This window comes from Tupaia chinensis, unplaced genomic scaffold (assembly GCF_000334495.1).
Source record: "Tupaia chinensis unplaced genomic scaffold, TupChi_1.0 Scaffold000081_1, whole genome shotgun sequence".
Classification (NCBI taxonomy): Eukaryota; Metazoa; Chordata; class Mammalia; order Scandentia; family Tupaiidae; genus Tupaia; species Tupaia belangeri.
The window spans coordinates 5,891,750-5,904,781 of NW_006159542.1; the positions used below are offsets into that span (position 1 = coordinate 5,891,750).

Here is a 13,032-nt window from a genome sequence, read left to right on the forward strand (position 1 = left end):
AGCTATTGTCTGGCTCTGGTCACTGATGTCACCTCTCTGAACCTGGGTTTCTTCATGAAATGATGTTACTTGATAAACTAGCAGACGTTTTCAGCTCTACCCTTTCTCATTAGCCAAGACATTGACATTTCCTCATTGGCCAAGATCTCAGTATCATTTTGTGTTGAGTATACTCTGAACAAGTGGGAAATAATAGCTCTGTCTAGGCTGGATGCTATTGAACTCTTGACAAGGACTACTAGGTTCCTAATGATCAAATAGAACATATAGAAGTCAATCTAAAAAATGGTCACAGAATCATAGATTTTGAAAGGGCTCTCAAAATCCTATGGCTCAATCATTCCCCCAACCTCAAAAAATGGATGGCTTCTTGCAAAAACCCTGTGATAAGTCATTTGTTTGCATATCTCCAGGAACTGAGAATCACAACCTCAAATAATTTTCTTTCTGGGTAGAAAGTTCTTTTGGGTATCAAGTCAAAATGGGACTCCTGTAACTGCAACTCTTTAGCCCTAGCTCTGTCTTCTTGGGAGACACAGAAGTCTCTTCCCCACTTTAAATCATCTCATAGGTACTTGAAGATAATTCTCTTCCTTCAATTTCTCCTCCAGTCATTAAAATCAATACTATTTGCTAAGAATAGAGGGGAATTAGATATGCCCAGGATTATGGTTCAGGAAGATAGCCTCCTAGTACTAGATATGCCCTTAACTTATTGCATGGCCATGAACAAGTAACGTCTCCTATACAGGCTGGCACAGTATTTTCCTCTTAGTATGGGGTAGGGCTAGTATCCAGAACTTGGGAGGGGAGCAAGGAATGGATGTGACTGCTTACCACTGGTACAAAAAATATGTCAGGGGCTAATAGCCTACTGAATTATTCTTAGGCCCAGCTGCCAATATGATGCAATAATGTGAATATCCAGGATAGTGATGTACTCTTAAAAAAATTCTGCTAAAATTCACAAAATACTTCTAAGACTCTGGGCCTTAGGAGGACAGGAAATCTTGAGGTCAGAGACTTCTCTCCATGTGTTTTTGTAAGGTGCAGAATAGAAATAGTCCTGTCTTGAAGAACTAATCCCCAATGTCACAATCATGGGAAAACGATTGGGTAAGGACTTGGGAAAATACCTTACAAGAGAATGTTGGCAACAGCCCTGTCTTGTGTACAGGGAGTTAGTTGAACTTTTATAATCCAGAGCAGTTACTGATGAGCATACAGGCAGAGTTTCCTCTGGGGTGACGTGGATTAGATTGCAATGGAGCCAAACCACGGGCTCTAGAATGCTCTGGTCTTGAACTGAAATTGACATGTATCAGGGTGTGAAAAGGTACCCTTTCTCCTTTTTCTACTTGTCTTGTTACTGTACTTTAGCATGAAAAGGTAGAAATTTTAGTATTGTAAGCAACTCTTTTCTGCCAAATCAATCTAAACCATGCTATGGTTAAAAGACTCATGAGCACATGCATTTTGACCATGATTACCATGTTTGCTGAGAAACAAAGACTTTTTAAGGCATCTCTGGGTCACTCATAAAGTTCTAATATTTTCAAGGGTGTTGATGACCAAACTGGAGTCAGTAAATAATCATTTATTTCTACAAAGGCTTAATAGAAAGTTGTATTTTTGTCCCCCACCCCCTTTACTATGGAAAATGCCCTGAGTAGCTATTTAAAATAATCATTTAGAATAAACACAAAACAGTCTGTTAATGATGATCCTTCATCAAATGGTATCCATTTTTTATAATAAGAAGATATTAATGTGCCTAGAGTTAGCTAATTAATTAGTTAAGACAACTAAAATAAATTAAAGGCTCTGCAGACAATGGAGGTGCTGAGCAGTTAGGATGAGCATGTGTGAGACAAAAATAATTTCTCTGTATCCTCAGGGCAAGTAGGTACTTGGTAAATGTTAGTGGAATTGATTTGAATTCAGCCTTGTGAGAGATATTTAACCAGGAAAGCTTCCCTCCCCTAAATGAGCTGCTGTAAAAGCATGTTACTTCCTCCTTTTCAAGTCCTTGAATGCATCCCCATTAACACATTTTTGGGGATCACCTCGTGTTTTTTGAAAGTATTTTCCCATCTTGCTTTTAGAAATAGTGCACTGAGCGGCCAGCAGGTGGTATAGTGGTTAAGGCACTGGACTCTCACGTTAGTTGACTGAGGTTCAAGTCCTGGACTCGGTGGCTTGAAACTCATGCCAGGTGTGTATACATGGGTGCCCAAAATCCCAAGAGGAGACTGGAGGAGAAAGGAGGAGACTGGAGGAGAAGGGATTGAGGTGGTGATTGGTGGAGATTAGGGGCAAGATTTCTTGCTTTCTGTCTTTCTGGTGAGCACACATGCTCTATAGCAAGACTCACTCCAAAATAATAATAATGCACTTAAAGAGAACAGAGAGAAAGAGAGATGGATTCAATGCCACAATTCTCCAGCCTCCAATAGTTTTAGCCATAAGGTGGGAGCCATAAAAAAAAAAAAAAAAAAAAAAGATGGGCACTAATTTTTGCTATGGAGAAAATGCCTTGGAAATAGAAGTCCTGCCAGGAATATTTGGCTATGCCTTTCAGAATAATAAAATATATAAATCAGCAGTGAAAACTCAAGCTACAATACATTCTTAAAGATACTAGCTTATGGTAGTAACAAAATAGTATGGCAGAGATTTTTTTCTAATGGTTCAAGTGTCTAAAGATACTAGAAAATTCTTGTTGTGGATAAACTCCTAAATCTGCCAGACCCCCTATGAAACAGTGGGCAGATTTAAAGCTCCTTGGCACAGAGTTTCTTCTAGCGGGGGAAGAAATGGGCAGGAAACTGTGACCTTGTCTCTGCTCCCTCAAGTTGGTGCTTTCATGCACCGTGGAGACAGGTGCAGATAGAGTTTTATTTTTATGATGGAATGCTAGTTCTAATTGTGGCTCTATGCTAGAGTCATTGAGAAAACATTCTTGAACTACCAATACATACTGCTCTAGGAGTTGGTTGAGAGAACATTCTCTTATCAAACTAGTTTTGGACTTACTGAGAAACCTTTCTTTTCTGCTTTAACTAAAGGGTAATTCCTCCCTCTGAGATGCCCTTTCCTGGTCATCTGGGGCCCACCCTCCTTTCAAGCTTCACTTCCTCTTGGAGACTCTTATGAGCCAGGTGGAGATGACCACACCCTTCTCATACTCCCACTGAGTGCTGTGCTGTTTTGAGAAGCTGACGGCACATGAGAGGCCTGGTTTAAGCCAGCCTAGCAGAGGTTAGAAGAATTGTTTAGAGCCTTAAGCTCCCAAGTGAGAAAATGGAAATTAACTTTTATCTAATTATAATTGAACAATATTGATTGAGTATTACAACCCCAGTCTCCCTACTCAGAAGACACATCATGCAACTCTCTGCCTTTCCTGTCTCCTGGTAATAAGGGTAAGAGTAATTTTGGTGTCAAGTTTGCTTGCAAACCCATCCATGAAGCCTCCCACAATCTGGAGCATTTGTAACAGAGGCCACACTGTTGGAGGTCACTGGCTCTATGCTATGATCACACAGAATTCATGAAGTTAGCACGTTTCATTCTCATGAGATCATTGGATCCTGGGAAATAAATTGGTGGATTCCTGTTTTACAGACATGTCAACAAAGGCTGAGCAAAACTGCCCTTCCTGCTCTTGACATATTAATTCAGGAAAATTATACAGACCAGAGGTTTTGAACTCATTGGAGCCCAGAAAGGAGCTTTTCAAACCATATCTAGCCTCTTCTTCAGGACAGAGGTCCTGACTGGGCCAATTAGCTAATTCCATATTTAAATTCCTTTGAATATTTTATAGGAAAAAGACTAACATACACTGCATATAAAGTTGCAAATCAAGCCTCAAAGCAGATCTAGGTTAACTTCTGCAGATTTGGTGACCGACATCTCCCTCCCTTCTCCCATAACCTCCCCCCTCCAGTAAAGAAGTCCATTGTCTCATCTGCCACCATCAATCAAGTTTGTTGCATAGTTGGTCTAGTTAACTAGAAGTCTGTCTTCGAGTTTCTTGAATGACCTAATCAGCTGGATATCGTACATAGTTGGAGAGTGCCGGAAATCTTACTGAACAGTTTCAGTTTTTTTTTTTTTTTAAGGACTTGGAGTCCTAAAATTGTTTTAGAGTATGTTGACAGATATTTGACCAAGTAGCATTCAGGTTTTCATGTAAGTTTGAAGTGGAATGTATCTTGTTCTTCATAGCACTTTCTGGGTTAAGGATGAGCCCCCAAAATAATAGGTGCTCAAGGAAACTGTGCTAAAAAAAAAAGTTACTGTTGCATTTTTGATATGCAAGTGGAACTCCTGCTTGCATACTTTGACACCTATGCATACAATCAAAAGAAAGGAGTCATGTACTATTTTACTATGAAATTTTTGAGAACATTCATGAAAAATACCATCTCTTTAAAATTTTTTTTTTGAAGCAAGGCATGCAAGTATGTAGAAAAAAGGAGAAGGAATTTTGCCTCTGAAGAAGTTACACTGGTTTCTAGGACTTTGTTCAAAGTTCCTGAGCTGAAGCAAATTTATGACAAAATTGAACAATAACTGGGCCAGTGATGACAGCATATAGTAGGAAGGTATAGAAATATCCTTCTTTAAACACTTCTCTGAGTAGGTCATTCATTCACTTGGGGAATCAGTGTTTTAATGTTTACGACTCATCACAGCTCCAAAAAACCACAAGATTATGTCTGTCTTTTTCCAGTTAGTATCCTCAGTGGGAAGGCATATAATGTGTGAACTTTTGAGCACTGAATTTCATAGCTAAACCACTATCTTTGTGGACTTCTCCCTCTCCCTGGCCCCAAGAAAACAGCTGGTTGTAATCACATATGAATGGAAAAAGTTGAGAATTCAGAGGCAGAAAACCATCACACTATGATGCTCACTGTGTCCCTATAGCAAGAAAGCGCCAAAGAAAGTTTTATCTTCTTTTGTGTAATCCACCAAGGAGATATCACTGACATTTACCATCAGCCTGTCCCCTTCCTGCAAAGAGAACATGGCGCCTAGGTAGACGGGCTGGAACCAGTTGCTGCCTATTTCACACACAGACTTGGTGCCTGTTAAGAGTTGGGTGGGCTCAGGGTAGCTGTCCGTTACCTTGGTGATGACCACTATGATAGAATCTGGCTTGTTTGGTTGGCTTCCCTGGTTGATTTTCCCACACTTAGATGTCGTTCCTCGGAATGTGACTTGGGAGTAAACAAAATAGTCTCCCGACTCCGGGATCACCAGGAATTTATTGGTGTAGTTCATGCGGTTCTTGGTGAAGGCCAAGCCTAGTTCATGTTCCCAATGTAGAGCCGGGAACTGATTTTTCAAGCGTGTTGTGGGAATCTGTCTCACAACTGGAAAGACAAGAAAGAGATTTAATTTGCTTATGTTGGAATCTGAGTGCTTTGCTAAGAAAGTCTCATACCATTTTCAAAGAAGAGTAAGGCGATTGAATAGTAGCAAGTGCCCTGAGGAGGAATGCATGAAAGATAGTAGAAGACATATAGTTATTTGTTCAGACAATAAGTAGCAGCTTGGGCAGGTGACCTGGGCAAATTACTCTTCCTTTCTGAGCCTGTGTTTTCTTACTTGACAATTTTTTTTAATTAAATTTTTAAAAAGCAACTTATATATCTCGTGAGGAGAGAAAGAGAGAGAGAGAGAGAGAGAGAGAGAGAGAGAGAGAGTGAGACAGAGCGAGAGAGCAAACATGTACTCCCAATAGGGTCTTGACGTCAATATCCACTACCAATTTCAGCCAGCCTGGATCACATTTGCACCTGGTATGGGCAAGGAGCTCTCTGGAGAGAGTGAGACAGAGTGAGAGAGCAAACATGTACTCCCAATAGGGTCTTGACGTCAATATCCACTACCAATTTCAGCCAGCCTGGATCACATTTGCACCTGGTATGGGCAAGGAGCTCTCTGAATGCAGACCCAGGATCTTCCCATGTAGGTCAGTCTTACACATTGTCACATTTTGCCTTTGCCCCAGTGTCCAACCTTCCTAACAACTTTGAATTTTACTTGAGCCCTGTGATCCTAGAAAATAGAAAAGGTTAAAAAGTCCTTTCTTTCTTTCTTTCTTTCTTTTTTAACGTTTCTGAAAATGGTTTATTGCCAAGAACCATCCTTCCCAAATAATTTAGGTAAGATCACGTGTTCACCTATGACAAGGCCAGACTCCATACCCTCCAAATTCCTATTTTTTGTCTCATAAATGATGAGTTGAATAGTTCTAGCTCCACTGATTAATCAGGACAAAATTCTTGTTAATCAAACATTGGGTAAGGTCCTCTTCTTCCCAGGCCACTCCGAACTTAGGCCCACTGTGTACCTGAGCAATAGACAGCTTTTCCTAGGAAGAGACTGGTTTGAGGATAAAAGTCTCTGATTGAGTCATACCAACCTTCCAAAGCACTTCCTCACACCTTGTTCATCTCAGTTTTGTTTATTCTTCTCGAAAAGAAAAACCCTTTTAGCCTAACTCTTGAGAAACTTACAGACTCTTATGTTAGAGTATCCTCCCTGTTGCAACAGTCCCTTCCCCATCACAGTATTTTTTTTTTTTTTTTTTTTGCTACAGGGCATGTGTGCTTGCCAGACAGACAGAGAGAGACAGAGAGATAGAAAGCGAGAAATCACCCCCCAGGGGGGATCGTTACGCCAAAATCCCTTCTCCTTCATTCTTCTCTCGGGATCTTGGGCATGCACGTACACACACCTGGTGTGAGTTTAAGCCACTGGGTCCGGGACTTGAACCTCGGTTGGCTACATGGGAGTTCAGTGACATAGCCATTAGGCTAACTGCTGGTCTCCACAGTACTCTTTTTCTCTCCCACACCTTCTCTTTCTCCTGCAGTGATTCTTTTTTTTTTTTTTTTTTTTTTTAAATAAAGCGTCTCCTTCCTAAATCTGGGTTTGTCTTTTATTTGACATATTTTTCCTTAAAAAAAATGAGATTTATTTGACAAGTATTTCCTTAAAACATACTGGGATCAATCTATTCCATTCTCATAGGTAAGAGGTGAGTGATGGCAAGTTGGCATCTACTGTGGAAAAGATGGGAAGAAATGGTGCGTGTAAAATTTCTAGCTATTAGGAGGAATATCCTCTAAACTACACGGGTTTATTAGCCTTCTTGTTTCAGACATGTTATACTCCAAAGAGAACATTCTGGAGAGAGTCAGATATTCCTTGTCACTGCCTTCCAATCCTATGCTCCAAAGTCACATAAAATGCAGGCAGTAATTAATTAGGAAACAATATGTAGGACATATATTGGAACCAAAGATTCAGAAAAATCTTGGAAATGCTTCTCCATCATCAACAGGGCTGAAATATAAGTAAATCCAGATAAGAGACCTGTAGATTGTAAGGAAACTGGGCTTTGGCCACCTAGACCCAGTTCTGACCTGATTCTGCAGTATGTTACTGGATTAACCAATTATGTATGTTGGTTCTCTTTCCTGAGCCTCAGTCTCCTGTCTGTAAACTTGGCATAAAGTTCTTTAGAGTCCTGTTGTGAAGATGAAGTGCATGGAATAGACAGGAACATTTTGATAGACATGATAGATACAGCTGTATTTAAAGCATATTTGTTTTTGTTCCCCGAATATAACAGCATCTTTCATTTTGACAGATTAAAAATGAACCCATTTCATTTTCTATCTCTTTATATGTTCTTATGTTTGCATTATTCACAAGTATCATTATATAAAACACGAATGAATGCTCTCAGGAAGTATGTCTATAGCTGAAGAAAATGAATACAACGAAACCATTGATTCAAACCATTGATTTCAAATAAGATAATTTGCAATAGAACTAATTCTTTTCAGGAGAAATAAAAACATTTAAATTTCCTAGAATTTCTTTGGAAATCCAGAGCAATCACCACCATGTACTAACAGTGCAGTTAAATATATATATATATATATATATATATAATTTTTTTTTAATGGGTTACTGAGGCTTTTCAGAAATCTGGTTCTTAGATTTTCTAATGTGTCTTTTCTATTACTAAATGTACTTGAGTTTCCTTTGTAACTGTAAAACATATTCAGAATATATGGTCTTCTCTTGTTCTTGTATCAAATGGCCCCTATAGAGTTCTGGTGCTTCTTTGCAAAATGTGTAAAGGGTTTTTATTAGTTGTCTCTGATAGTCTCTCTCTACTCCCTGTGGATAATTCATTGCATTAAAAAACAACAAATCTATTCCCAGATGATGTCTAAACCAAATTCATTTAGTTTCTGGACAGGCAAATTCTATTACATTGGTATGCAATTAATTACGTCTAGACAGCAGCAAGTCAAATTCGGTAAAGAAGTATGTTGTAATGGAAACCATAGTTTTGTTTTTGTTTTAAAGAGAGATTTCTGCTATAGGATACGTGCGCTCACTGGAGGGACAGGGAGACACAAAGCGAGAATTCATTTCCCCCATAGGGGATGGCCATGTCACAATCCCTTCTCCTCCATTCTCGTCTTGAGATTTTGGGCACATACACACATGTGTTTGGTGTGAGTTTAAAGCCACTGGGTCTGGGACTTGAACTGTGGTCAACTAGGAGTCCAGTGATGTAACCATTATGCCATCTGCTGGTCCTGAAACCACCGTTTTTGTTAAAGAATTATTTATTTTTAACTTTATTATTATTATATTATTATTTTCTAGTTTGATGAGAGAGAGAGAGCAAGCTACCAGGTCCAGGACTTGAATTGTAGTTGTCCTTGTAGGAGTCCAGTGCCTTTAACCACCATGCCACCTGCTGGCCTTCTAAAACCACAATTTTGAGAGGAAAAAACTTGAATCTTGACTTTTCTACATCCTAGTTATGTGACTTGGGACAAATGACTCCTATTGTTTGAAACTCAGTGTCCCCATCTGTGAATGGGAATGAATTATCTCTACTTCTTTGGACTGAAATGCGGATTAAATATGATTGTGGATGTTATTTTGCATGTTATAGTACTTGGCATATACTGGGAGCTCAATAGAAGTGCCCTAATTTATATTTCCCTTATTCATAGGAAGAGGGGTGGAATCTCCATACTCAGACACTTTTTAGAATTTTTCTGCACAGCCTGTTCAATCTATCCCATTCTTTTTTTTTTGGAGAGGTTTTTGCTATAGGGTGCGTGTGCTCACCAGAAACACAGAAAGAGAGAGAGAGAGAGACAGAAAGTGAAAAATTACCCCCCAGAGGGGTTGGCCGTGCCACAATCCCTTCTCCTCCAGTCTCCTCTTGGGATCTTGGATATGCACACACACACACCTGGGGTGAGTTTAAGGCACTGGGTCTGGGACTCAAACCATGGTCGACTACATGGGAGTCCAGTGACATAGCCATTATGCTAACTGCTGGTCCCAATCTATCCCATTCTTATAAATAAAAATGGCAACTTGACTTCTTCCTGGTGCTAATTCTCACTCACCATGAACAATTTCCCTCTAATCAAATGGTAATATAAATGTCTTAGGCCAGAAGACTATCCCTCTGCAAACTGCAAATTTTCTTATAGGTCAGATGAATGTGCTTGCTTTTTAAAATCTCCAGTTATTCAATGGACTTTCCATACCTTCTTCAGCATTGTCTTGCTCTTTCCTCTGGAATCTCAGAGGAATATAAAACTCCAGGTGTGAGGTGCCTGGAATTTCCATGGTAGACTTAGGAAGCTGGCCAACTAGTGGTATTAGATTCCTCTTAATTGCTTCATATTAATGATGATTTTGCAAACTCCTTCCTTCGTGTAAGCAGGAGTGTCCAGTGACAGCATCTTGAATAGGGCATGGATGGCATAGACAAATTGGCAACTCGAAGGACCAGTTGCAGAATGATCTAAAAGGTCAAGTGTGAGGAAAGCCATTTTTGAATCACTGGGTATGTAAAGAAAAGAGAGTGACAGGAGAGGAAGAGAGCTTATAGAATCTGAAAGAAAACGCCCAAGAGACATAGATCTTGAGGTCACTCACAGAGAGAATGACATCTCAAGAGGAGATGTCTGAGAGAAGGAGCCTGTTATCAAAGGGTATGGATTCCAGTTTGAAGCTACTACTATAGTAAGTTTTGGTAAATGTGCTGAAAGAAACCTTAGGCCTATGGACCATGTTCTTCTGGAAAACACAGAAAGGAGGCTTACCTGTCAGATGTGCCCTTGGCTTATTCCTGTCAGCTCTGAGATCTGTGTCTGTAACAAAAGAAGAAACTTTGTATTAGGCGAAGGGGGACTGGAGTGTAGACAGCATTTTGGGCATTGCACAGTGCCTGTGATGGGAGAGAAGAGATGATTTCCTGCAGCTTGGTCCCGTTCTGCTCATTGAGGGTTTTAGAGTGGAGCCTATGGCGGGCACTGCAGGTATTGGAGACAGGAGAAAGTGTCTTGAATATAAAGGAATCTTGGTCCCATAAGTTTGAACAACTTATCTAACCATCTGAAATTATTTTCTCACCTCTTTATGTTTTAATTTTTATTTATTAGGTGCCATAGGGCATGTGTGCTCACCTGTAGGGCACGTGTGCTTACTAGAGACCAACAGAGTCAGAGAGAGAGAGGGAAAATGAAATAGCACTTCGGGAGGGGTATGTCACACCACAATACCTTCTCTTCCCATCTTTTTCTCGGTATTTTGGAGCCTGGTGTATTTTTCAAGCTGCTAGATCTGGGACTCAAACCCGGCAGTCAGCCATATGAGATCCAGTCCCTTAAGCACCATGCTGGCCCTAAGATGGGCAATCTTTGTGGAGAGTGGTTAACATGATCCTTAGCATATGGTACATTCTCAATAAAGCACATCTTGCTTTTCCTTTCCTCATGCCATTTCCTGGGAACTGACTGGCTGTTTTGCTTCTTCATGGTCACTTTTAACTATTAGGTTTTTTCTATGCAAAAATGTGTCATGACTTTCCCAACAACCCAATATAATCCCTGAGGTATATGGATGACCCACCAGAAATGAGATGAGATGGGGAACAACTGGGAACCCATTTTTTGAGAGAGATTTTTTGCTATAGGGTGAGTGTGCTTACTTGAGAGACAGAAATCAGGAAATCACCCCCTAGGGGAGTGACCATACCTCAGTCCCTTCTCCTTCATTCTCCTTTTGGGATTTTGGGCACTCACGTACACACGCCTGGCATGAGTTTCAAGCTACCTGGTTCAGGGCTCTAAATGTGGTCAGTCATGTAGGAGTCCAATGCCTTACCCTGAGGTATATGGATGACCCACCAGAAATGAGATGAGATGGGGAACAACTGGGAACCCATTTTTTGAGAGAGATTTTTTGCTATAGGGTGAGTGTGCTTACTTGAGAGACAGAAATCAGGAAATCACCCCCTAGGGGAGTGACCATACCTCAGTCCCTTCTCCTTCATTCTCCTTTTGGGATTTTGGGCACTCACGTACACACGCCTGGCATGAGTTTCAAGCTACCTGGTTCAGGGCTCTAAATGTGGTCAGTCATGTAGGAGTCCAATGCCTTAACCACTATGCCACCTGATGGCCCCAAGGACAATATGTTGTAACTGTTGTGATAAAAATGATATTGGTGATGATAAAAGCAAAAATCTATTATGTGCTTTTGGTGTGTTAAACATTGCTCTAATTCCTTTATAGAAATTAACTAATTTATTATTATTATTATTTTTGGAGAGGTGTTTGCTATAGGGTGTGTGCGCTTGCCAAAAAGACAGAGAGAGACAGAGAGACAGAAAGTTAGAAATCATCCCCCAGGGGGGATGGCCATGCCGCAATCTCTTCTCCTCCATTTTCCTCTTAGGATCTTGGGCATGCATACACATATGCCCAGAGTGAGTTTAAGCCACCAGGTCCAGGACTCAAACCATGGTCGACTACATGGGCATCCAGTGACATGGCCATTATGCCAACTGCTGGTCCCGGGAATTAACTAATTTATTTTACACTAACTCTGTAGGGTAGGTACTAGTCTAATTATTTTTATAGGTGAGGAGACAGGTGACTGATTTGCCCAAAAATCACACTGTCAGTGAATTCTAGAGCTGGGGTTTGAGTTCGGGCTATTGGCTCCACAGACAATGCACTTGACCATGGTGCCATTTTGGACTTTAGGAAGAAGTCTCACTTCTCTTTGGGTTTGCATCCCTTCACTTAGCAACTTGATAATGAAAGGCCCATCTAGCCTCCTCCATGTGAGAACTACTATAAATGTTCTTATTTCTCACAAGATAAAGCATCAAAGATAAACATACTTACAAGCTCGCTGATGCAAATGTTCAAATTCTCGTCTTGTCAAAGCCTGCTGGGAAAGAAACGTATGGCTCAGATCACCCATGTTCATTATGACCCCAACACCCACACAACTGCTCATAGAGTGGGTATCATTAACCTGCTGCTGCTACCCACCCTGGGTACTTGCCATGGAGGGAGATGGAAATGAGACCATTTAGTTGATAGGAATCTTGCCCTCAGTCTATACTTTCCTCCTCCAGCACCCACAATGACCTTTCCTTCTCTTTCACTTGTCTCTGAACCTCAATTTTAAAGTTCTCTCCTGAGAACTGAAAACTATTTTTTTTTTTTTGAGAGGTTTTTACTATAGGGCGCCTTTGCTCACCAGAGATACAGAAAGTGAGAAATCACCCCACGGAGGGTGGTGGTGGTGGCCACTTCTCCATTTTCTTCTCGGGATTTTGGGCATGCATCTATATGCATCTTGCATGAGTTTTAAGCTGTCTGGTCCAGGATTCAAACCACCTTCAACTATGTGGAGTCCAGCAACGTAACCATTATGCCATCTGCTGGTCCCCTGAGAGCTTTTCTTGTTCCATTCTAGACTTCACATCTTGTATTGCTTTTACTATTTGAATAAATAATACCATTGCAATTCAACTCCTGGGCATTTACCCAAAACATAGGAGCATACTCAGTTGGAAAGATCCTTGCACATCCATGTTTATCGAGGCATCATTTATAATTGGTAAGACATAAAACAAACCTGAATGTCCACAGATGAATG

General features: G+C 40.5%; 1 protein-coding gene across 2 annotated transcripts in view; it reads right to left on the reverse strand.

Moving 5' to 3' along the window:
* Positions 1-2,255: 2,255 nt before the first annotated feature.
* TNFSF15 (TNF superfamily member 15) overlaps positions 2,256-13,032 on the reverse strand; it is a 22,366-nt gene continuing 11,589 nt past the window's right edge. Inside the window, exons 2-4 of one of the 2 annotated variants that reach the window (XM_006142785.3) lie at positions 12,270-12,312; positions 10,179-10,226; positions 2,256-5,387 (exon numbers count right to left, since the gene is read on the reverse strand). In XM_006142785.3, coding sequence (XP_006142847.1) covers positions 4,933-5,387; positions 10,179-10,226; positions 12,270-12,312 — 546 coding nt within the window. In that variant the 3' untranslated portion in view covers positions 2,256-4,932. Of the gene's footprint in view, positions 5,388-10,178; positions 10,227-12,269; positions 12,316-13,032 lie in introns of both variants that reach the window. The other variant, XM_006142784.3, reaches the window with a different exon arrangement.